Consider the following 24353-nt stretch of genomic DNA (forward strand, 5'->3'; position numbering starts at 1 on the left):
TCTGCTGACACACAATGGAACCAGCCAGGTCCCCCTAACAGCTCACAGCTAAGGCGCAAGCGCTACAATCGGCCATTTTAAGTACCGCCTGCAGACATTGAAACGAAAGGCGCCATTTTGGACGAGGGTTTGGTTTGCCTCTTCACAATACTGGTGCTGACAATAACCGTTGGCTAGACCGAATCAGTACACTGCTGCCTAGGAACAGTTTGCCCTTAGTAAAGATGGTAAAAACGACCTCGAGGGAAAGTGGGCGTGAGAGGTGGAGTGGAGCTCAACCCCACGAGATCAGCGCTGGTAGGTAATGACCTCATAAACCGTCTTGTAATAACTCTTCCCTTGACATATACGGGTGCTGGTGGTTGTGTGGCCCTAGGGGGCCAGTGGGACATCGCAGCAGGTGGATGGAGGCGGTGTCGTTTCTTATCGAGTTCAGTCTGAACTTCAAAACTGAATTAAGGGAAAACTCGAGGAAGTGGAACTACTTGAATCACTGTGAAAATAGACTGCAGTCTCGTTGCGTTTACTTGGTAGTAAAGCTCTACTGAATATAAAGAGACTTGCTAAGAAGCATGCTTGCTTTGGTCTGCCCATTGGGTAGCCTCTTGAAATTTTATGAACAAATAGCCCCCACATATCTGTCAATTGTAGATTTCAGCGTTTCAGCAGTTTTTCGTATACTTTCTGTATAAATGATCTGGGGTTTTGATGTGGCCATACTTTTAGAGTTCCTCAATGGCCCTTGCCCTGCCACCTAGTACTTTTGTCTGTGTTGAACAAACCTCTTGCTATTGTTTGAACTGATGACATTCCATATATTAAGCCAAAGCATTCGTTCATCTTGCTTGGTATTGTAGACCTTAAGTAGTGTTCCAAGCAAAGGAAGGTATTTCCCTATCTCTTATAGCTGATATCCTTTTACCTGGAGTTGCGAGAGATGGACCCGAAGTAACACACACACCCCTTGGCATCTTCTGTATCACTGAGTCGTAGAGGCCTGTTCTTTATGAATCTCTCATCAACATACGCTTCCCACTTCTCACATATTGAACTGCTAAATTGCTACATTATAGGAGTCACAGCTCTAGGCATGTATGCACACAGCTGGAGAGGCTGCCCATGATGTTGTGGAAGTATTTTTTAAAATATAAAGTTGCTGCTGCAGATAATATTAAGCAAGGCAAGAACAACTGCTCCCTTCCTCAAAAAAGAAAGTATCTGTTGTTCTCAGTTGCTTACTGGGAGAATGGATACCGGTATATGATACTTTGTTCAGAAAAATAACAGGAAGATTACTGTCACATTCTGATTCAACAGATACTCAGATGTACTCCCAGCTCAAAGGTTCAGATGTTGAACTAACATGTAAAGTGAACCCACAGATTATATCTTCTGGGATACTGAAAAAAAACAGCTTGTCAGCCCATACTGTGATAATCTTTTTGCCGGTATTCTGTAGGAACATGACAACCAGCATAGACCTGTTAGAAACTTGATGTTAAATACTGCAAATTTAAAACATTGTAATAGCTATGCAATACTGAAAACATTGGTATTATAAATAATCTGTGCTTAATTATACTAAAAATACTTTATTATACTAAAAGCATTGGTATTATAATTAAGCTGTGCTATGCCACTGTGATGTGACTATAGGCTTGCAAATACACAAGAGCACCAGATACTTCTGTAACATGTCAAAGCATCAGGTTTATGTGGACTCAAGATAATAAATAGCAGGAGAGTTGACTGGTAGTTTTGTAAACATTGACATTAGGTTTATCCCAAGATTTATCCTCCCCTTTCAGCACAACCACTAGTCTCATCTGCCTACAAATTGCTAGCAGCCACCCTTTACAGAAACACTAGCTGCAGGAGACATTGATGTCATTTACAAGCAGTGTATCACATGCATGCAAAACTAATGGGTGAATCAATTTTCTTGGTCCATCAAGGGAGAAACTGTTAATGTTCAAATAAGAATCAAGCATCTGCCTTAAACTCTTAGAATTTTACAGTGGAACCATGCCACTGTCAGCTGTTTGTTCCCTCAGTCTTTTTTAATGCTTCCAGTATTGCGAGTCAGAAATATATTACTGTTTCTCCATTAAAAAGCATTGGTTAGTTTTTACCAGAATCTGATATAAAGATGAATCATAATTTGTGAGAAACCATGACAATGCCTTCCAAATCCTGAAATCATACAACAGTACTTTGTAATGAGTCCTTGAGCTTATATGTTGTGCACCAACATGACAACTATTTGGATAGGGGAAATAGCAATACTTATTGAAAAGGGTCACCATTGTGTTTAGTTTTCTAGCACAATTTAGAACATTTATTTTTCTTACCTCCAAAGGAATTTATTGTTTATTCCATCACCACCAATAATTTTTTCTCTGCCTAATTCCCATCTTTTCCAGATTGCCGCAATGTTGTTTCCTGATGAGAGTCGCTACACCTACTTGCTTCTACAGCTACTCAATAAGGAACACTGTAACATGCTGCTGTGCTACTATAAGCTTGTGTAGGTCAGTGGTCCTTAATGGGCATACTCAGGTGGATAATGAATTGCTGTCAAGCTTTTTTTAATTTTGGAAGGATGTGCTGCATTCATAGACAGCAACACTCCACACTCCCTACCTGCTTACATGCCTTTTGGACAAAAGAATAGCAGAGCAAGGTCACTATGTGATACAGAGTTAAGTTCTGAAGCTGGCTCCTCACCTTCCTATTGCAATTGATGTCATGTGATACCAAGCCGTACTTGAAATTTAGTGGGCTCCCTACTCCTGGCTGCAGTTGAATGCCCACCTGAAGTCAGGATAGGTTGAAGACTGCTGAGAGAATCCCTGAGTGGAGGATAAGATATTCATATGGTTTCCTTACAGAATTCTCATATTGTAATATTTATTTTGGCTTATGTTGCCAGTTATAGAGAGTTGTGTATTGAGAGTGGTATGGTATGGCATAGGTGTCAGACTCGCAGCCCTCCAGATGCTTTGGACTATAGTTCCCATTATCCCCTGCCAGCATGATGCTGGCAGGGGATGGTGGGAACTATAGTCCATAACATCTGGAGGGCCGTGAGTTTGACACCTGTGTGGTATGGCATAGAATCTGGACTAGAATAACTGTACTAGAATAACAGGGTGAGGGGAAAATACATATGTGGCTATATTAATTCATAGCAAAATTTTAAAAACCCTAATACAAATTACATAATATCTTTTACTAAGATCAACCAAAATGACAATACAGTTTGTACATGTTCAAAGTTCTTTCAAGGAAAAGTTCTGGAGAACTCAGAAGGTAGCACATGATTGGTCTTAAAGGAGTAATAGTTTTGAAAAAGGAAACAATCTATTTCGGTACCAAAAAGGAATGCAAACATCTAGTACTTTTAAGCTTTGAACATGCATTTAATACAGCTTTTACTGGTCATTCTACTATTCCCACTGGTGCTAGAGGAACAAACTTAGAATGTTTGAGCAAGAATAAATAAAAAATGTTCTACTATTTCGCTGGAACTCTCACTTGGACTACAATCCCCTTGTTGCATTCGACATTCTTCCTGAGGATTCCATGACCCATAGGAGCAATTTGCTAGGTGGTGGTGGATAGCAGAAGTCAGGGAAGATGAGAGGTACATTGCATAAGTGGGACTCTCAGTATTTTGAATCCAATCCATGTAGACACCAAGTAGACTCAACTGGACAGCCCAATCCAGAGTCCTGGGGTGGCCAGGGATGGTGCCCCTGCCCCTCACCATTTCCAAAGAACTTTTTGGCAGCGCAGGAGGTAAAATACAAAAAAGTACTCATTCCCCACCATCAAAAAGCCCTCCATTTGGCTCAATGGCTTTACACCATGCTAAGAAGTGGTGTAAATTCATGCACCAGTGTTCCAGAAGACAAAGCTGGGGTGGAAGCTGACTAAGGTTAACTCCACCCCAGCTACACCTCTGGAATGCTCCCTCTACGCCAGCACGAACTGGCCAATGTAGAGATTGCCCCATGGCCGCCTGTCAGTAGATTTGGCTCCATGGTCGCCTGCCAGTAGATTTGCCCCTGCTGGGATAAGTGTCCCACTAGTGTAGGGACCCACCACCTCCACAACTCCTTTCGCCGCACACTCGGGATTGGGCTGGTAGGAACCTGAGAATTTTTCTCAACTTAAGCACCAGCCAGTTTGGCACTTTAATAAATAATTTGGAATGCATTTAGGAGTGTCAGTAACTACTAGTGATAGTTTCTGGAGAAACATTAATTCAAACTTGTCTTCCAAACTATGTACTAGTTGTGTAGTATAAAGTTCAGAGTTTTTGACCCATTACTAAAGAGCCTCCAAACCATTTTACTGCGAAAAGGGGCTTCCAACTACTGTTTATAAAGGAAATATGAAGTTATGAGCTCTTTCAATTAATTTTATTGAATAGCCAAATTTGATAAATTAGCACAGCTAAAATAAGCATTTGCATGTGTTACAAATGACTTTTTACAGGAATAAAACAGTGAAAATTACAAACTGTAAAAAGGGGAACAAGTAAAACCTTGCCTCCAGTTCAGAAGGACATGGTTTACAAATTCACACTGAAGATCAATGTCTGAGTTCAGAAAACAAAGATTAATATTACAATATTTTACACTACTTTACAAAAAAATCAAATTTACTATAAGGATTTAATCAGTAACTAGTGAATAGAAGCTTAGTCACATTTGATGGTCCCTTAACAGCCATTTTGCATCTGATTACATACTCCGTAAATCTCTGAATAAAAGTAAATTTTATTCTAGTTATTGCAAAACTGTCAAGGTTGGCTCAAATGCACGTTGTTAAATTACAGAAAAGCAAATTCTAATTAAAAATGGATTTTTCTGATGCTGACTGAATTCAACATATTCACCCTTCATACTGAAGTATTGTTTAAAAAAATCTTAAACTAGAAAAATAGAGAAAATCTGTTGTGGACTGCCATGCTAAGGTGTGAGCATCTGGGCCACCTTTTCCTAGTTAAGTTGCTGTAGATCTTAAAATACATGTAACTACAGCATAGTACAGGCAGTTTTATATGCAAGTCTGCCCTACAGTTCCCATTATTAAAAAGAAATGCAAGGTGAAGCAGGTGACATTTCCCCATTACAAGGAATAAAATTAGGAAATACAGTATTGCAAAAAGAGTATGACCATCCCCCAAAGCATTCTCCCCTTACTGTAATCTTACTGTAATATGTGCTCACTGCTCTTGTTTTTTTTAAAAAGAGAAGGTAGAAACGTTTCCATGAAATAAGTGTCTCAGTCACATATAGGCTACTTTATGCAAAACCGTTACACTGGCTCTTCTGAAGTTAGTGAGTCTATAGCACCCCCTCTGCTTCAGGTCAGTTCCTGTATACAGAACATACTGATGCACACAAGGATCTCCTCACACAAGGAATGCTGAGAAAATGGCTAGAACCATTGCTGATCAGCATTGTATGCTGTGGTGCACATTCACTCAGTGCTGAATGTGTTATACCCCCATGTAGGCATATCCATATTGAACCGGAAGGGTAATGAATCTATGCCCTGATGCCTCATTTTTGTATCTTTGTGGATTGCTCTTGCTAGACTGGAATGATTGTATTTCATTTTGTTCTGAAGTTTCAAGAGAACAGTGTTAAACATTCAGACTTTGGTTGTGTTGTGAGGCAATCAATGGATGGTTTCCTAGGACACATCCCATAATCATATACTCCTGAAGTTCATTATCTTTTCTAAAGACATATGCTCTAAATAAAGTAGAGCTTATACAAGATAACGCCAGCAACAAAGTACTTCAATTTAACGTTTCAACAAGTGTACTTTAATCCTTTTAAACATAGACCTTTTCTACTGTAACATGACTATGACAATTCTGTAAGTAACTTTTCATAAGCCACTCTGACAAACTGCATAGATCAGCAGGCAGTGTGGTTAGACGTCTACAGGAGTTGATATTCTAATTCAAAATGCTGGTTTATAAATACTACGGCTCAATAGAGAACTTCAGTGGCTTCTTGCGCTGATACTTCTCAACTATGCCTGGCACTGAGGCAAAATTTTAAAAATCACTTACAGCTGAACATTAACAATGGCCTGAAAATGGCTGTGACGGATTATTCAGGTGGAATGCTAAAGGAAACAGTACAGTGGAAAATATTGCCACTCTCCAGAAGAGCCTCAAGTTGGATATGAGGAAGAACAGAAATCCATGCCAGCAACAAGTTAATCATCAAAGAAAGATATTACTGATGCAGATTCCCTGCATGGTATTTTATACAGACACATTATAAAACACAGATTCTCTTTGTCATGATTTAATCTACAGAGGTTTTTCAGGGCATGACTAAAGCATTTATCTTATGTGCACACACTATGCAGAAATTTCATGACTGCTTCCATTAAGTAGACTTTCTGAGATCAGGCAGATCTTTTCTCCTTAAAGCCACAAAATGCTTCCCTGAAAGAATGATTTTTTTTTGTCTTTGAAATGGCAATATTACTGCTGCTAGGATGTTTCCCTGGATGTCAAATCAAATGCTCAATTCTGCTAATATGGTGAAAATTATGAGATTAGCATCACTAGTAAACATTTCACAGGAAACCCAATATAAAAATGTGACTTAATTTTAATCAAATACCATCCATAGGAAGGTTCCCATATTTACTTTCCATTAATGTATTAAATATTATACACTCTGTGTTAACAGCTGAAACCAATCTGTATTTTGCCATCTGTTCAGCTGAATCAAGCCACTTAATTATAATTCCTAATGGTCAGAATTCAAGTTCGTTGTTCTCCTTATACTAGCATACTGATGCAACCTAAAATGTTTTAAAATGAACTATTTCATATTCATTTTTTATCAAACTAGACCATTTCAAGTTCACTTTGCCTGTTCATCATAATCCATCGTAAAAAGTAGTGAAAACTAAATTAAATATTTATTTGTTCACTTCACAATGAATTATTTCATTGTTCTTTTATTTATTTTTTTAAGTTAGTGATATAGTGTGTAATAAAGACAATGTAGTTTCCCTGCAACTCAGTTTTGGAAAGTCGTAAACCTAGCAGCAAAACAAAGCAGAAAAATAAAAAATTAGAAATATAATTATCTGAACAAAAAGCTCGTTTATAAAGGTTTAAATTCTTCAATGCCTTTATAACTCATGCCTCAGTTACTGACAGTGAAACATTTTGTAGCAAATTAAAGGCATCCAACTTGTTCAAATACATTAAGTACACTATCATGTAGTTGTACATTTGTTTCAAAGTTGTGGTCCTTTATTTGCTCTGCTTAAAAAAAAAAATCACAGTGAGATTCTTATCAACTGTATCATGTCCAAAACTTAACTGGAGCATTACAAGCACAAATGTTCTGGAGGAGAAAGTGAACCATGTAAGTGAGAGGCTCATTTGTTCACTTGCTGCTGAATATGCAAAAGGAACTCATAGTATGATAAGGCAGATTCTGTTCTGTCTTCTATCATGTTCTGCAAGAAAACTGGTTTCCACGGACTTTCATCCCTGCAAAAGAAAACAGTGAATTCTGTGTAAGTGAAATAGGACCACATGCAGTGCTTTATTCTTAAACAAGCAGCTAAAAATAAAAAAGCAGGTATATTGCATTAACATCTTAGATCTGCACATTAAAACACGCATTGTCTGACCCAGCAGCTCTTCACTGAAATGTCATGTAATGCAGGCACAGAAATCTAATGCAAGCAAATATATCCTTATTCACCACAACACCTGATAGCTCTATACCTACAACAGGATGACAGGCAAAAAACTGCTCTTGCTCAAGTGTAAGGGAAGTTGTTGGTCGTGATGATTCCAATTGCACACTGAAGATATCAGTCTTGCAAATTATATTACTACTTTCAGCATTTATATATCACTGTTTAATGGAAACAAATACATCAAACATATTTCAAGAAGGGGCAACAGTGAAAACAACATCCAATCTTCCGGTTAATTCAAAAGCCTCAAGGAAAGAGAAACTTCCTGAGTGCACTACACAAGGTGTCCTCCAACATGATGCCTGCAAGCATTATGATACCTGCCAACACTATTCTGGTCACTTGCCAAATGGTTTTAGTAAGTGGCCAGGTTGAGTTCGGAAGGACTATGGCAGGCAAATACTGATTGGATGGCAACACTGTCCCAATGTGACAGTACGGAGAAATTGTTTTGAGCAATCTTCCCTTGGAACTTAGATGGCATATTCACTCCAGTTATGATTTACTTTGAGCCGAATGAAGGATATCAAGGCAAGATTTAAACTGGGTTCTTGCTTGCTTGAAAGGGACTTTGTCCTTACTTCTCTTTGAAATAACACTTCTGACACTGGTTCATTAGTATTATTTGTAAAGCTTAGTTTATTCCATTGTTAAATTTTGGGTTTGTACTTACTGCTATCTATCTCTGGGTCTTTGTTGACTGTGTGGAAGAATTTTGGGTTTTTTTGCACTTAGACTGTTAGGCGTGTTTGCACTAGGTTTATTTTAGCATGTGTGAATTCGAGTTCTGTTTCTTTAAACTATAAATAAGTAGTGTCTATACAGCTTTTTGGTTACTGGAAACATTCTTGTAGCTATTTTGTGGGTTGCAGTTCTATATTTTGTTATTTAGGTAATTTTTATTATACAGAGTTAAACTTACCGTTTTCATACTGTTAAACCATGGTGCAAGTTTATACTTTCTTAATTTGAGCCTTCAACCCAGCAGGGCTTCTTGATCAGTCATCTGAAATCTCATGAGGTGATTTTTAAGAAGTTGCTTCAGCAGCAGCTTCCATCACAGCACAAGATCTCACTGGGTGACTGAAGGAGTATGCCAAAAAGTATTTTTAAAAGTATGTTAATGTAAAATGGAGTTTTTCCCTGAAATGTTGAAGTTACTATTAGGGTTATGTGTGAGCTTACTCCCTGTCATTTTGTGGCTGGGTCTGCCTCCCTGTGTCAAAATTATAGAAGTGCCCACAGCCCCTCAAAAGTTGGGGATCATTGCCCCACACCAGAAAAACTCAACTCCTGAAAAGGAAGGCACCCAAACTGGCAGTTTACTTTTAAGCTTCTTGTCCCACAGAATTATAGGTTGTTCAGCTGCCCAAAGTGCATGCTAATGCATTCCATTATAAACCATGACTTACTTCATTATATACAGTGTAGGGAAGAATGGCCTTTGCTCCCTCAGCCAAGAGATAAAAGCAAGTACTCTTGAAGATTCAGTTGTGTCGAGCTCAGAGAGATGTGCCTGAAAAAGAAAATAAAGCCTCTGTGAACGTTTACCAAAAACAATCTCAAAAGACAGACAACTTCTCTATTCATAAGGAACAGAATTTTATATTATAGGTTGACATTTGCCTCCCCCACATCTCCAAGTACACATTAGCACTGGAAGGAGGCAGAGAGGAAAGGGAGAAAATTATTTTCCCACTATAATTTAAGCAACAAACTGTAGTTATCCACAAGTAAAATTGTGAGACTGTGTATCATGTTTGAACTCATTTAAACAGCATCCTGCTTCACTCCCTCTCAAATCAATGTACTCTGGAGCAGGGTATCTGTTTTGAGTCTTGAAGTCTCATTCATGATGAAGTGGAACAACAAGTGAATTGCCCCTTTTTCAGAAAATGCTGGCTTGTGGTAAAGCAGAAGATATGGTTCTCTCATAACAGAAACTGATCTGTTGTTTATGTATAAGATAGCTGAATGTATAAAAACAAAGTCATAAAAAACAAGTCAAGGAGAATAACTCATCCTGAAAGAAACAGTGGCTGACTTAACGGTGGATGCTGAACAAATATAGTTCCCAAGCATGGAGGGATAAACTCATGCCCTCATAAAAGGCATATAAAAATTAAAACTACCTCTCCCCTTGCAGGGCTGTCCTGATGAGCACTACAGACTGTGAACAGACAGCTATTCAACCTACATGAGTTAGAGTTCTAAAGAAAAGAAGAAAACATGTTCTTACCTTATTGTGCGGTATTGATGCATAGTTTGGAACACCAATGACATGGCTGATAAAGTTCTGCCCACAATTCTTTCCAATCCATAAAAACATGTGACACAGCAGAATCATGGATGTCTGAACACATTGTTGTGCAAGGCATGCATCTCCTAGCCACCTTCCCCAGAGGGGCAACTGCGACACCCTTAAGGCAACAATATACATGGCATTAAGCTGACAGGTCTTGGTAAGCTTGGAGCCATCATCCATAGGGTGAAGCATGTCCCATTTCTACTTATTTTCTCCATAAGACAGGCAGGTGACTGCGAGGCTGTGGTGCCATGGGCTGTCATTGATGTTGAGGGCACCCTAAAGAAATATGCAGATCACAATTATGTCTTGAAAATAAGGCAGACAGCCAATCACATATGGTGTACAACTTGGTTGGAGGTTCCAAGTTCTTTATTAATAACATCTATCAACAAAACTCAGTTAAAAAAACAAGTGAAATAGTTTATTAAATGTAAATATCCACACCATATGATGTGAATCAACAGTACAAGACATGACTATAGCAAATGGTTGAAGAGGTTTCTGAAACATTCTTCTGTATAAAAATAGGCACAATCCAGTCTCTGGTCCTGTGAGGAGTCCTCCATGCAGGCACATAGATTCTAGAGATTGCTGCAAAATAAATGCAGTTCCCAGGGACTGGTCTGTGTGGAGCCTTCATGCACTACGCCAAAGCAATGAGAACTCAAAACATACCAGCAAGGAATCCCATTGATGAGATGTCATTGCAAACAGTTTACCCCTCCTTTGGAGTGCCCAGAGCACCCAATGTCAGGCTAGCTAGGGGGCAAGGATGTAGGTAAGGAGGGGGGCATTCCTGGGTTTAAATCCCCATTACATGTCTGAAGCTCCGCCCCGTTTGTGGTTTTTTTGTATTTTTAAAGTGTTTTTTCAGTTTTTGGCCCATAGGAGATGACGTTTTTAGGCTAGCAGTACCAAAATTTCAGGGATTTGTTGGGTGACTCTCCTGATTATACCACCCAACCTTGGTGAGGTTTGGTTCAGGGGGTCCAAAGTTATGGAGTCCCAAAGGGGGTGCCCCCATCCTCCATTGTTTCCAATGGGAGCTAATAGAAGATGGGGGCTACACCTTTGAGGGCTACAACTTTGGACCCCCTGACCCAAACTTCACCAAACCTGGGTGGTATCATCAGGAGAGTCTCCTAAAGATACCCTGAAAGTTTGGTGGTGCTAGCTTAACAATTGCACCCCTGACAGCAGGCACCCCCCAAATTTCCCCAGATTCTCCTTTTAAATCCACCCCCTTCGGCATGGATTTAAAGGGAGAATCTGAGGTCCCCAGTTTTTCTAACTTTAAAAGGGGCTAGCTTTAAAAGGGGCTTGGACAGATTTATGGAGGAGAAGTCGATTTATGGCTACCAATCTTGATCCTCTTTGATCTGAGATTGCAAATGCCTTAACAGACCAGGTGATCGGGAGCAACAGCAGCAGAATGCTATTGCGTTCACATCCTACATGTGAGCTCCCAAAGGCACCTGGTGGGCCACTGCGAGTAGCAGAGAGCTGGACTAGATGGACTTTGGTCTGATCCAGCTGGCTTGTTCTTATGTTCTTATGTTCTTATAAACATTGAAAGTGATGCTGTTTCAGGGTGGGGGATTATCCACCCCAAAACAGCATCACTTTCAATGTTGTTTTAACTGGGGACCCCAGATTCTCCCTTTAAGGTGGATTTAAAAGGAGAATCTGGGTTCCCTAGTTTAAACACTATTGAAAGTGATGCTGTTTGGGGGTGGATTCCAGCATCACAGTGGCTGCCCGGGGGGGCGCAAAACTCAGATTTTGCGCCGGGCTCCATTTCCCCTAGATATGCCTCTGTGTGGAGGGGAGGGCAGAAGGGACTGCTGGCTGCGAGCCCAGCCCAGGGGGCAGGGCAGGGGAGTCTGCTGTCACTGGCCTTGGAGAGCTGCTTTTATTAGCACTGAGGCTGTGGGCGGGGCTTGTAAGGGCATGGCCACCACCCCCGAACCCACCCCATTAAAAATCTATACCTACATCCTTGCTACGAGGGTGGGGTTGGGGGATAGATTCCATTAGTTATAAAGGTAGGGAGCAAAGGAGAAGGAAGTCTCCGTGTAAGGTCTCTAAAAGAGTTCAGGGCTCTTCCTCAATGAACATGAGAAGCGCATTTATTTTCAAGCCCACATAAAGAAAAGGCTGGATAGTGTCCTTCATGACAATTTTTTGGCTGAACAAATTTATAGCAGTCCAACAAATACAACCACGGGAAGGGAAAGCTTACACTCAGTGTTTAAAGGGCAAATTAAAAGCAAATCATACCTCATCTGTGAGATTGTCAATTCTGTATAAAGTGGGATGCATCATAAGCATGAGGTATGCTAACGGTTGGTTTTTCACTTGACACATGGTGAAGATGCGATCATCTAAACGTGTATTTGTACCAGTTTGGAATGCTTTCTGTGGAAAGATACAGCAATAATAGTTTTATCAGAGAATTAAGTACGAAACAAGATTAGCATAACATTTCAAGATTAAAAAAAGAACCTCACAGGATAGATACTTTACCTAAGCATTCCGCATCTAAAATCTACTAGAATTTCAGGCAACATTTAAAATTGTTTCTTCATCAAATATTGTATACAATTTACCTTGAATTCTATTTGCTGTGTTTGGGCAGATCTTTTATTGCTTAACTGATGTACTTGAAAATGTAACAACAAATACTTTTCTCAACATGACTCATAAGGAAAAGCTAGTTACTGCACTTCAAAACAATCAGCTGTGACAAGTACCATTGCTGAAGCTTTAAAGGGATGGAGACCAGAGGCCTGAGAATGAAGCAGGAAAAACCTAGCCCAGCCTTACTTAGTTGTATCAGTTCTCTTCACCACCAGACCAAAGGGTGATAAGTTTAACACGACCACAAGTTTCTAAACCATCTTTTATCCATCCAGTAAGATCTGGCTTCAGAATCTGTATTAAAAATGAACTATTACTTTTGTTATTACCTGTTTTAAGAGAGCCAGTACATACAGTGGGAAGAGACGTAATGAGAAGGGAGCCATGAGACCAGGCTGTTGAATAGTTAGGACAGATGATCGGTATGCAGAAAGGGAATCTATTACAGCATTCACCAACGCATCTCGAGCATCGCTCAAACTAGCAGAAACTGACCGATCAACAGCTGGAAAAGAATGTTACATAGGGAATTTTAACTATCAAGAGAAGGCGCTACGGAGACAAGTCACTTCTACAGTTGCTTAATCATAAGAACATATAAAATTATATACTGACAGGAAAAGACTGGCAACCAACAATGAAGCACACCAGTCCCACAAATACTGATTTGTTGCTCTAAGCACTTGAACATACTTGTCCACCACAAAACGTTCGACATACTGTGAAAACCACAAGCAAGTTTCTAGCCTTTGATCTCAATCATACAGTTACTTCAAGAAGCAAAGAATGCTTAAACAATTTAGATATTTTGGCTTGGATCCTATCCTTTTCTAGCCCTGCTATAGAAACAAAAATGTTATAGAAGTGATACACATACTTTTACATAAACATTTCCAAATATCTAAAAATGTCATACACAATTGTTGTATATATGCCATGCAGTCAAATATTAATAAAGTTTTACAGTTCTTGATCTAGGAGGCTGGCATTTATCTCTCCAATGTTGTAGTTTAAGCCTTTTAGCTGTAGTAAGGGCATGGAGAATCCTTTGTCACTGACAATCAATTAGGCTCCAAGAGTAAGGTTGACTGTTTAAAAGTTCATAAGCAGACTTAAAAACCAATGGACATTCCAAAAAAGAATTGATATCAGTAATAACTTCCTCCCAGAAGAATCAAATGAGTGGACATGACCAAAACATATGGTTACGGGACACATCCTGTAAGTCATAGCATCAACTTGGAGGCCATATCCCATGCTACTGGCAAAATAGGGCTGTCTAGCTTCTTCTTCCACTAATTCCTGAGTCTCCGCATATCCTATTTATTAATCAACATCAAATATTTGTAAACAAATATTGTAGGTTTTATTTCCTGCATCAATTCAATCAGAATTTCCAGGAGCAAAGGAGATGGAGACACTTAATGCTGCAGGGCCATGTTTAAATATCAACAGATGTTCCTGAGGGTCCACTGATATGCTATAGCACAATTTCTGGGCTTACAGAAGAGTACAGGAGAGGAAGGGAAATTGCCATTTATGCAGTGCACCTTTGCTCATACTGCATTGTACTAAGACTCTATATACAGGTATGTCATATTCAAACAGGCAATGCCAAACCACTTACCCATATTGGCTAAAAGCCCAGTAATAGCTTGAACATCAGCACCCATATAAACATCACTCAGCTGGTTAACAACTGGCAAACACAATGTGTGGACACGAATCCTCCTTTCACCTGTGCAGAGAACAGAATGTAATCCATGGACTCCAAACAGTAGGTAACAAATTTGAATCTAATCTGATTTAGAGTAATAAACTAAACCTTATGCAAGAAAAGGCCTTAAGATAGTCTGAAGGAATTCAGCTTTTTTCTTTTCTAGAGGCAGACAAATATATTCCTTCTGCTATTAGGTTCTTTGAAGGAAAAACAGTTATCCTGTTCTTTATGGTGTTCATTTGAGGGCTGCTTTAGTAGGCAACTATCTTGATATTATCTGCATAGAATCTAAGAAAGTTATCAGGTGCTGAGTTCAGGATTTGTTCCCTGAAGGTAAAAGCATGGGTTTTAATCTTCAATTATCAATTAAAATTTCTATTTACGCTTCTTGAGGGTAACCTTCTAAGTTTGTTATCCAAGGATGTTAATCATCCCTGGTTTGGGTACACAGATGCTAAACTTCAGAGGCTGGGATTGGAAAATATCTTTATGTCAACTATGTCTTTTTCTATAGCCTGCTTTCTGGTGAAAAAAATATATTGTTCCAACAGAATCTAAGCAGCACTTTTCTCTATGTCTGCCATGGGTGCTCTTCTGCTTTTTCAGGGGTTTAAATATTCAAATCCTTGCTGTCAGTATACTGATTTCTTAACCATCCCATTTTACAGAAGAGCCTTCTTTTTAGTCAGATTCAATGTACTATCCACATCCATTTTGAGTGGGTGCTGTTCTAAAAAGCCCTACCCTGAACATCTGTATGGATGTAGAACATGTTCTAATGAAACCATGGAGCATGTCTTTTTATTGCAGAAGATATAAGCAATTAAGAATATAGCTGACTGATCCATTAATTCCTGATATGCCTATAACTAATCTACAATTTCTGCAGGATGGTTGTGCTCCAGCTATCCGTTTCAGCAGTGAAATTTACTTTGGGTTTGAGTTTAACAGACCTGAGGAAAATTTAAAAAACATATTTAATTATATAAAATAAAATATATTTTTTAAAATTCTGCTTAGCAGTTAGTGTGGTTAGCTCACAGCCTATTGGCTAGGAACTGTAGATTAAAGGAAGGAAGTATTTAACAAACTTCTCCAGGCTATGCTTCAGAAAATATAACTGCTATAAAATGATAAGCTCTAGTTTTCTTTTGTAGTAGAAAGTCACTTTGGAAATTAAATAGAGGCTAAACATGGTTAAAATCAGTGGACTCTAATCTGGACAACTGGGTTAGTTTCCCCACTCCTACATATGAAGCCTGCTGGGTGACCTTGGGCTGATCACAGTTCTTTAAGAACTAGCTCAGCCCCACCTACCTCACCAGGTGTCTGTTGTGGGGAGAAGAAGGGAAGGAGTTTATAAGCTGCTTTGAGACTCCTTACAGGAGAGAAAGGTGGGGTTAAATCCAAACTCCTCCTAACATTTTCCCATCCATACTCTTGAATACAATGGTTTAAACAGCATACTCTAATTGCCCATATTCTGCTCAACACAATTGTCCATGAGCTGCTTTGCATTCCTCATAATGTTAGCGGACAAAGTACAAAGCTACTCTAACCAAACAAATTTGTCAGTGAATCTCAGAGGACTCCGGGCCAGCTAATTTTATCTGAGGATCTGGAAAAAGCATTACCTCTTGAGTCATCAAAGGCATTTGATGCCATGACATCCTTACCTTTACTGGATGTGTAAAGGAGGGCAGACTGAAAGCAGACCACTTGCATGTCTGTCAGACTCTCTTCTACTGACATTTGTACAGCATATCCTGCATCAGGATTCACATTGGGTAATGACAACAAGTCTGTTGACCGCACAAAAAAGTTGCCATGGAAAGTATGAATGGAAAGACCTAGAATGAAAAGAAAAACTGTTTAGGAAAGCTATTTTAGCACTACATACTGCTGACATAATTGCACTATTTTCTGAACAACATTCACATCCTAAAGCTGAGGAACACTTTGATACACGAGTTTTAAATGTTACTTTGGCCAAAGAAAGTTACATAGAAGTTAGAAAATTAACTCAGGCAGCCAGATCCTTCCATAAATGATATTCCCTCTGCTGTCATCGTACGTCCACTTGCGGTGGGGTCATCCTCTGCTCCTTGTTAGTATTCCATATGCACACTGGGACTTCTCAGGCCCCTGCATTATAATCACTGCCCCTGCACAATGGGAAATCAACCCTCTCCCTTCATGCATTTGAAATACTTTTTTTTTTACATACAAGGGATTCAACTGGATCTCAACAAATATTTTCTAAACATGACAACTGTGATCATATGTGACATAAGGAACACTAACACAAATACACAGACACCAGCACTTGTAGTCAGCATTTCTGTCCTCACAGGCAGCTTTGGCAGCAATGGAGGGGAACATAGATCAGTCTTCTAACAGTAAGCCCAATTATATTAACATACCTTGTGTCAAGTCAACTATTTAAAATCCTGGCGAAGTTCTAACTTTTATGGAAGTGTACCACATATTCAGCCTTTCATTGGGAAAACAGTAGAAACTTTAAAGACTAATAAATATTACCTAGGCTCGACAAACCATATTAGTATATTCTGGATATTCTCACTGCACAACAGTGATGATCTACTGACACATGTATGTTGACTAACGGCATCAAGTGACAGGCTTTTCTAAAACAGTTACCTCATGACAAGATTTCCTACTATTAGACAAAGCAAGCTCATCATTCAGCTGTCATCAAGTAATGAAGCATTTATCAGCTTTTATTAATTTCCAAATTTGTAATGTAAAAATTCTAGATTTTACAAGCTTACACTATATGTTTGCCAAATTATTCTTTTAGGCATTTGTGAAAAAGTCCTACTTTAGCTTTGGAAAATTAAGTTCTCTCATACCTTTGGTACATCTTATTCTCATAACAGCCTCAAAGCCAATCTTCCTAGTCAAGTATCGCTTAAGCTCTTTCTGTAATTTCTCCACCACAGGAGGATTCTGTTGGTGATGGTAAGATTGGTAGTAATAGACACTTCCAGCTGAATACCTTGATATACACCCTAGAAGAGAAATAGCACAAACAGCTGTTTATTTTACTTGGAGATCAGATCTATTTAATAAGTGTATACGAGCTGAAGAATTTGTCAGTAGGAACAGAAAAAATACCACTAGTGAGCACAATAGCTAAAATGTGCAAATAGTTTTTCTAAATATGTGCTCAAGTGGTTGATCAATCTAAGATGGCACACGCCAAGTAGAATGGAGCTAAGGCTTAATAGATGTCATCAATCAGGAGTGCATTGTCAATTTAACAGATTAACATTTTATTCTAGGCAAGTTACCATGTGCAAAATAGGGCTTCGCTGAGATAAAGATCCAAGTACAAATTGAGAGAGCGAAGAGATCACCAATGGAAAGAAAATGGTTCCCCATTACCTTGACATTTATCATCCCAACTGTCACAATCATATTTCCTGTCTATTCTGTGGTCTTACAAAAGATTTATGATAAAAATTGCTGTATCTAACAATAAAGTTGGTGGATCATGGCAATAATAAAAACAGCAAAAGTGATCACCTAAAGACAAGGTATGGGATTCTATACACTGGTATGCAGAAAACAGTGGCAGAAAACTGGTATGCAGAAAACAAAAGTTTATTGGGTATTCTCCAAAAAGCATAGACTGCTGAGAGCAGTTGCAAACCCATTTTGGGGAGAGGGGGAGGGGAGAAGAAGCCTGCGAGACTTTATAGAAATTCAGAAGGATGGGAATTTCCAAAGAGCTTATTTTCTCCCTGCAAATTCTTCAGAAGCTCCTAGATTGTAATTCAGATTTTTAAAATAAACAGGATTCCTCCGCACCCTCACTTGGCAGCTATAAATATATTTTGCCACTATCAGGAGACTCAATTAACTTTTCTTTAAAACCTGGAAAAATTGATTATTTCACTTAATTGATTATTATTAAGGTTAAACTATGGCATATCTTTTAAAGCAAAAATCTGAGAAGGTACTTCTTCCTTGAAGACTACATGAAAGATAATCCTTACATAAAATCATGGAGACTGTCCTGTTCTTCACTGTTTCTATACTGCTCTGCTCCATGCTCAAATATGCCCCATGCTGTCCTAAAGAACAGTAAGTATTTAGAGCTGTGTATGTGCCCTATTGTGCACAAGTATGTCTGTACGGTGGCTTATGCCCAGAAACACTTAAATATTTTTCCTTTGTGGGATGGAGATCTTTTAAGATGAGACCATTTACACGAGACTGATCTATTACTAGGTTATTACCAGTTTACATGTTATTTATCAACCAAGGGCATTTTCTTTTCTTTTTTTCTTCTCTTTTTTGTGCTGCCCCATTAATGCATCCTATCAGAGCAGGATTTGCCTACATGACAAACGAACTACAGTTTAGGATGCTCTGCGTCTTCTAAAACTTGACCTAGTCTACAACCTCCACATTTCTTAAACTGGCCTGGCATCCCGTGGTCCTCCTCCCTATAATCTATGCTTGGCATTTCAGAATAGCTCCATTTTCACAGAGCTTAAATAACTTTGCAAGCACCACTGTTTCAGGCATTCTTAATCCAGTCCCTCTGCATTCCTATTCCAAATATAGTCTTTGATATATACTTCTCAAACTAGTTCAGTGGGTTTCTTTCTTTAAGGTACCTGAAATATTCCTTAGTGAGCTGCTCCAGGGACTTAAATGATAGGTTTTAAACATTAAGTTTTAAACAATAGCTTTTAAATTATCAGTGTGCGCAGAGGGACATGTGTAATATTGGTTTGAGCTATGTGTATTGCTCCCCATGTGGAGGCCAGGATGGGATCTGGGATCCCAGTAATTAAATGGCGGGGTAGATATAGTGGTAGGGGAAGACCATATTACAGACAGAGAGTGAGATGCGGTAATGCTTGCTCTCTGTCTGACCTGCGCCCTATCCCGCAGCATGTGGGTGGCAGGATGGCACTTAATAACCCTGCTCTGTTGCTGGTGTTGGTAAATGCCAGGTCCATCAATCATAAAACCACTGTTCTCCAAGATTTTCTCGAGGAACAGCAGATGGACCTGGCATGTGTCATGGAGACCTGGGTGAGGGAAGGGGAAACTGTTGCCCCTCAATGAACTCACCCTCCCAGGCTTTGTGGCAATCCACCAACCCCAGACACAAGGGCAGGTGTGGGGTGGTGGTGGTGTGATGATACCCACCTGGGATTCCATCCCCTCTCAAGTGACCCCTGTCCCGCCAATCACCGGCCTCCATTGGGACTCAGGAGAGACTGGCTGTCTTGTTGGTGTACTGGTCACCTAGTGCACCGACTGACAGCTTGCTGCGGCTCCTGGAGGTTGTGTCGCAGTGGACATTGAGGTTTCCCAAGTTTATTGTGTTGGGAGACTTCAATGTCCATGTCGACTCAACCCCTTCTTCAGTGGCGTGGACTAGTGATCCATGGTGACGATAGGTCTCTCCCTTATGAACATCAAGAAACCCACTCATTAAGGAGGCCACACTCTGGATTTGATCTTTTAGGCAGGTGTGGATGTGGTCCTATCCTCTATAGATAGAGTGCCATGGTCCAACCACTTCGCTCTTAAGGTCCGGATTAAAATCGCTGTGCCCTTCCCCGCTTAGGCGATAGGCATATTTGGGCCCATCTGCGGAGACTTATGGACCCAATTGGGTTCCAGAACATCCTGCGGGAGTCACCACCTGCTGGCGACTCTCTCTAAGAGCTGGGAAACCAAACTCTCTGAAGCGATCGAGATTGTTGCACCACAGCATCCGTCCTCAGTCCAAATCGACCCCTTGGTATGCTGAGCAGGACTAAATAGCAACTGAGACTGGAGTGAATGTGGCGGCGTGCTTGAGACAAGGAATTGAGAAACTCGTTTAGGATGCTTATGAAAGCCTACAAGAAAGCAGTGAAGGAGGCAAAAAGAATATTTTTGCCACTACGATTGCTACTTTGAGCTCACACCCGGCACAATTGTTTAGGATAATTTGGACATTTGCGACCTTGAATACAGGTCCCAAGTCTCAGGAATTAGCATTTAGCTGTGAGGCTTTGGGGAGCTTTTTCGCAGACAAAATCTCATCTCTCCGCTGTGACCTTCCTGCTACATTTAATACAGTAAATGAATTAGAGGCCCTTTGCCCGTCTTCTGGGCCTTGTTTAGACTAATTCAGACTGCTTGACCACACTGATGTGGAAAGCACTGATGGCTGCTACTCGATCCACTACTTGTCCCCTTGACCCATGCCCATCCTGGCTGGTGAAGGCCAATGAGGAAGTGCTATGGAATCCCCTGTTAAAAATTATAAACTCCTCCCTTGAGCAAGGAGTATTTCCAGGGTGGTCAAAAGAGGCAGTAGTCCGTCCGCTCTTAAACAGACCATCTTTAGATCCTTTGGATCTGGCCAATTACCACCCAGTTTTGAATTTATTGAACCTGGGTAAGGTAATTGAGAGAGTGGTTGTGGAACAGCTACAAATTTTCCTGGATGACACAAAGGTATTGGATCCCCTCCAGTCCGATTTCTGTGCTGGTCATGGGATGGAGCCCGTGCTACTCGCCATCGTGGGTGAGCTCTGGCTCCAACTGGATCAAGGTCGGACTGCACTGCTGGTATTATTAGATCTTACTGCAACATTTGATGTAGTAGACCATGAACTTCTGGTCAACCGCCTCACCGATGCTGGAGTTAGAGGGACAGTCTTGAGTTGGATAACTTCTTTCCTCCAGGGCCGGGGACTGCAGGTGATATCCAGGGGGATGTATCCAAGCGACACCCCATCAGGTGTGGGATGCCACAGGGAGCCATCCTTTCCCCAATGTTATTTAACATCTTCATGCAACCCTGACCCAGTTGATATGGAGCTACGGTTTACAGTACGCTGATCACACCCAAATCATCCATACAATGGAGGATCAGTCAAACTCTGCCTCTGATGCTCTCCAGCATTGTTTAGAAGCTGTGGCTGGCTGGTTGAAAACAAGCAGACTGAAACTTAATCCAGCAAAGATGGAGATCCTGTGGCTGGGCAGAGGGGAGAGGCCGGGGAACTACCAACTGCCAGACTTAGATGGTGAGGCCCTACACCTGGCCTCATCATTGAAGAGTCTCAGCATGACCTTGAACTCTACCCTTTTGTTGGAGGACCAGGTCACGAGATCAGCTCAGTGTTTTTCCACCTTAGCCACACTAGGCAGTTGGCTCCCTAACTCTCCCAATCTGACTTTGCCGAAGTCATCCATGCCATGGTCATCTCCAGGCTAGATTACTGCAACTTGCTCTACACTGGCCTACCTTTGTCACTGATCCGGAAATTAAAACTAATTTAAAATGCAGCCGCAAGGTTGCTTGCAGGAGCAGCCACCAGAGACCATATAATACCAGTCCTAGAATATCTACACTGGCTGCTGGTCGAGTACCAGATAATCTACAAAGTTTTGGTGCTAACCTATAAGGCCGTAAGTGGCCTTAGACCCACATACTTACAGGGCTGCATCTCCCAGTATCGCCCTCAGAGACTCCTCTGCTCGGTGGAGGGGAATCTACTGGTGGTCCCAGCCCGAGAGATATCCGGCTGGCTGTAACAAGGGCCAGGGCCGTAAAAGCCTGGTGGAACATGCTACCGAGTAACATCATGGCCCTGTGGAGTCTGATCCAGTTCTGCAGGGCCTGTAAAATGGAGCTGTTCCGCCAGGCCTTTCCATAAAGCCAGCTGGATGTTTCCCAGTTATGATATCTCCCCTGAGCCTCCCATGGGAGAAACAATATGTCTTTTCATCTGGAGTTTTTAGCTGGATTGTGCTGGTTCAGGGTTTTATGATTTGTTTTTATTGATCGTTATTTATAGGAATTTTATATATATTTTAGGCTTTGTGCCATTGTAAGCCGCCCTGAGCCTTTGGGGGTAGGGCGGAGTATAAATAAACAAAATTCTGTTGATTGTGGGCATTAAATTGCCTATTCCCAGTAGTAACAGTAGGAAGTACATGTTAGCAGATGTACGTTATGCTCAGAGAGGTTTCTCAAATTGTGCCAATACTTGTAACATTATTCAACTTTTAATTCATCATACTCACATTAAGCAATTGTTGATCCTTTACCTTCGCTATTTAAAGTTTATCACCATGACAGAGAACAACAACTGGTTATAAGGCAGTATATAAACTACTTATTTCAATCTTAACCCCACCAGTTCTTTAATGAGACATTAGAAAGTACAGACATCAGAATGCCTTACCTAATGAAGCCAAATCAGAGTACTGCCCACTAAGAAGAAACAAGTCAACTGCAACCTGTTGTCCTGAGCAATCCAAGGCCAACTTTTTATAGAAGTCAGTAGATGGCGTAAGATGTATGTCCTGTTAATAAAGCAGAAATAAGATTCCAAACCACATCATCTTATAGAGACTGGTGGTCGTAACTTTGATTCATGTCACAGTACTGTTTGTAATATTTTTCTCAAGCTATTTTAAGAACCCAGTCGCTTATATAATCTGCCAAGTAATTCAGTTGTGTTTTTAAAATTATTTAGAATCAGGACACCCACTTATGGAATGCACTTCTCTACCTTCGCAGATGCTTTTTGGTTAGGCTCTTCACGAGGTTTGAGTGCACCTGCTCCTATAGATGGAAGCTGTGTCTGGAAAACAGAAATCCGGCCACCAGTGGGGGACATCAATTTAAAAGCAGCCTGCAGTGCTGGTCCAAGAGCACTCTGCGTTTCCAGGGAGTTGGTAAACATCTGGGGCAAGGTTCTTAGTAAATCTTGAATTAGCTGGAGAAAAATTATTTTCAAAGCATTAGAAAGTTTAAAGACCTTTCTTATCGTGCTGGAGAACACAGAATACAGATTTTTATTAGTACCACTAGACATATCAAAATATACAAAAAAACCCAATATTTTATTTTAATTGCCATTTGTAACTGCCAGGCTGTATAGGTACATTTTATAGCTTTTCAAGATATAATATATAGTCATAGATTGTGAAGCTCAAATCATCCCTTTCACCCTTCCCCTGTTAGTATGTCTGCCCCTCTCCCCATGAACCAGCACAATATAGAGAGCAGAGTGTCAGACGAGGATCTGAGAGACCCAGGGTCAAATTCCTACTATGCCCCAGAAGCTTGCTGGATGACCTTGTACCAGACACACACTCTGCCTAATCTAATTTATAGAATTTTGCTGGGAGAGTAAAATGGAGGAGAGGAGACTGTTGTAAGCAACTTTGGGAAGAAAAGTGGGGTATAAATGAAGGAAATAAATAAAACTACCACACAACCTTTCCCATTACTTCCCACATGAAAGTAAACTGTGATAGTTGCAGAAGCCAGGCAGTAAATATGTGTCTGTACTATTACAGCTTAATGACAGTGTTAGAGCTTCTATGTAAAATCCTTTTAACTTAACATGCAAGGCACTCTTTTGTCAGTGGAATACAGCATGTGTAATGTATTGTCAAAGGCTTTCATGACAGGAATCACTAGGGTGTTGTGGGTTTTCCGGGTTGTATGGCCGTGCTCCAGTAGTATTTTCTCCTGATGTTTTGCCTGCATCTGTGGCTAGCATCCTCTGAAGATGCCAGCCACAGATGCAGGCGAAACATCAGGAGAAAATGCTACTGGAACATGGCCATACAACCCGGAAAACCCACAACACCCTAGTGATTCCTGTCATGGTGTCAAACTCGCAGCCCTCCAGATGTTATGGACTACAGTTCCCATCACCCCCTTGTAGTCCATAACATCTGGGAATTGTAGTCCATAACATATGGAGGGCCGCGAGTTTGACCCCTATGCCCTAAAGCATGTGTAGTTACAAATCAATGCTATGCATGCTCTATGCATACTCCATTTATACAGACTTCTTTCAAGCATGCTGCCTCTTCCACAGCATGGTAGAAGCTAAATTCCTACTTATGGCAGGG

General features: G+C 40.4%; 1 protein-coding gene and 1 long non-coding RNA gene across 3 annotated transcripts in view; one reads left to right on the forward strand and one right to left on the reverse strand.

Annotated features, from left to right (window-relative positions):
• The first annotated feature begins 24 nt into the window (after positions 1–24).
• Positions 25–3519, forward strand: LOC125430246. Its single transcript, XR_007244115.1, has 2 exons — positions 25–297; positions 2424–3519. It is a non-coding gene; the product is annotated as an uncharacterized LOC125430246 (long non-coding RNA).
• Positions 3520–9252: 5733 nt separating this feature from the next.
• Positions 9253–24353, reverse strand: part of SEC24A (SEC24 homolog A, COPII coat complex component) — a 46143-nt gene continuing 31042 nt past the window's right edge. For both annotated transcript variants that reach the window (XM_048492117.1, XM_048492116.1), the window contains exons 13-22: positions 22997–23203; positions 22667–22787; positions 17306–17464; positions 16109–16282; positions 14340–14450; positions 13042–13217; positions 12353–12490; positions 10236–10348; positions 10004–10099; positions 9253–9280 (exon numbers count right to left, since the gene is read on the reverse strand). In XM_048492117.1, coding sequence (XP_048348074.1) covers positions 10271–10348; positions 12353–12490; positions 13042–13217; positions 14340–14450; positions 16109–16282; positions 17306–17464; positions 22667–22787; positions 22997–23203 — 1164 coding nt within the window. In that variant the 3' untranslated portion in view covers positions 9253–9280; positions 10004–10099; positions 10236–10270. The remainder of the gene's footprint in view (positions 9281–10003; positions 10100–10235; positions 10349–12352; positions 12491–13041; positions 13218–14339; positions 14451–16108; positions 16283–17305; positions 17465–22666; positions 22788–22996; positions 23204–24353) is intronic.

Source organism: Sphaerodactylus townsendi, linkage group LG03, assembly GCF_021028975.2.
Source record: "Sphaerodactylus townsendi isolate TG3544 linkage group LG03, MPM_Stown_v2.3, whole genome shotgun sequence".
Taxonomy (NCBI): Eukaryota; Metazoa; Chordata; class Lepidosauria; order Squamata; family Sphaerodactylidae; genus Sphaerodactylus; species Sphaerodactylus townsendi.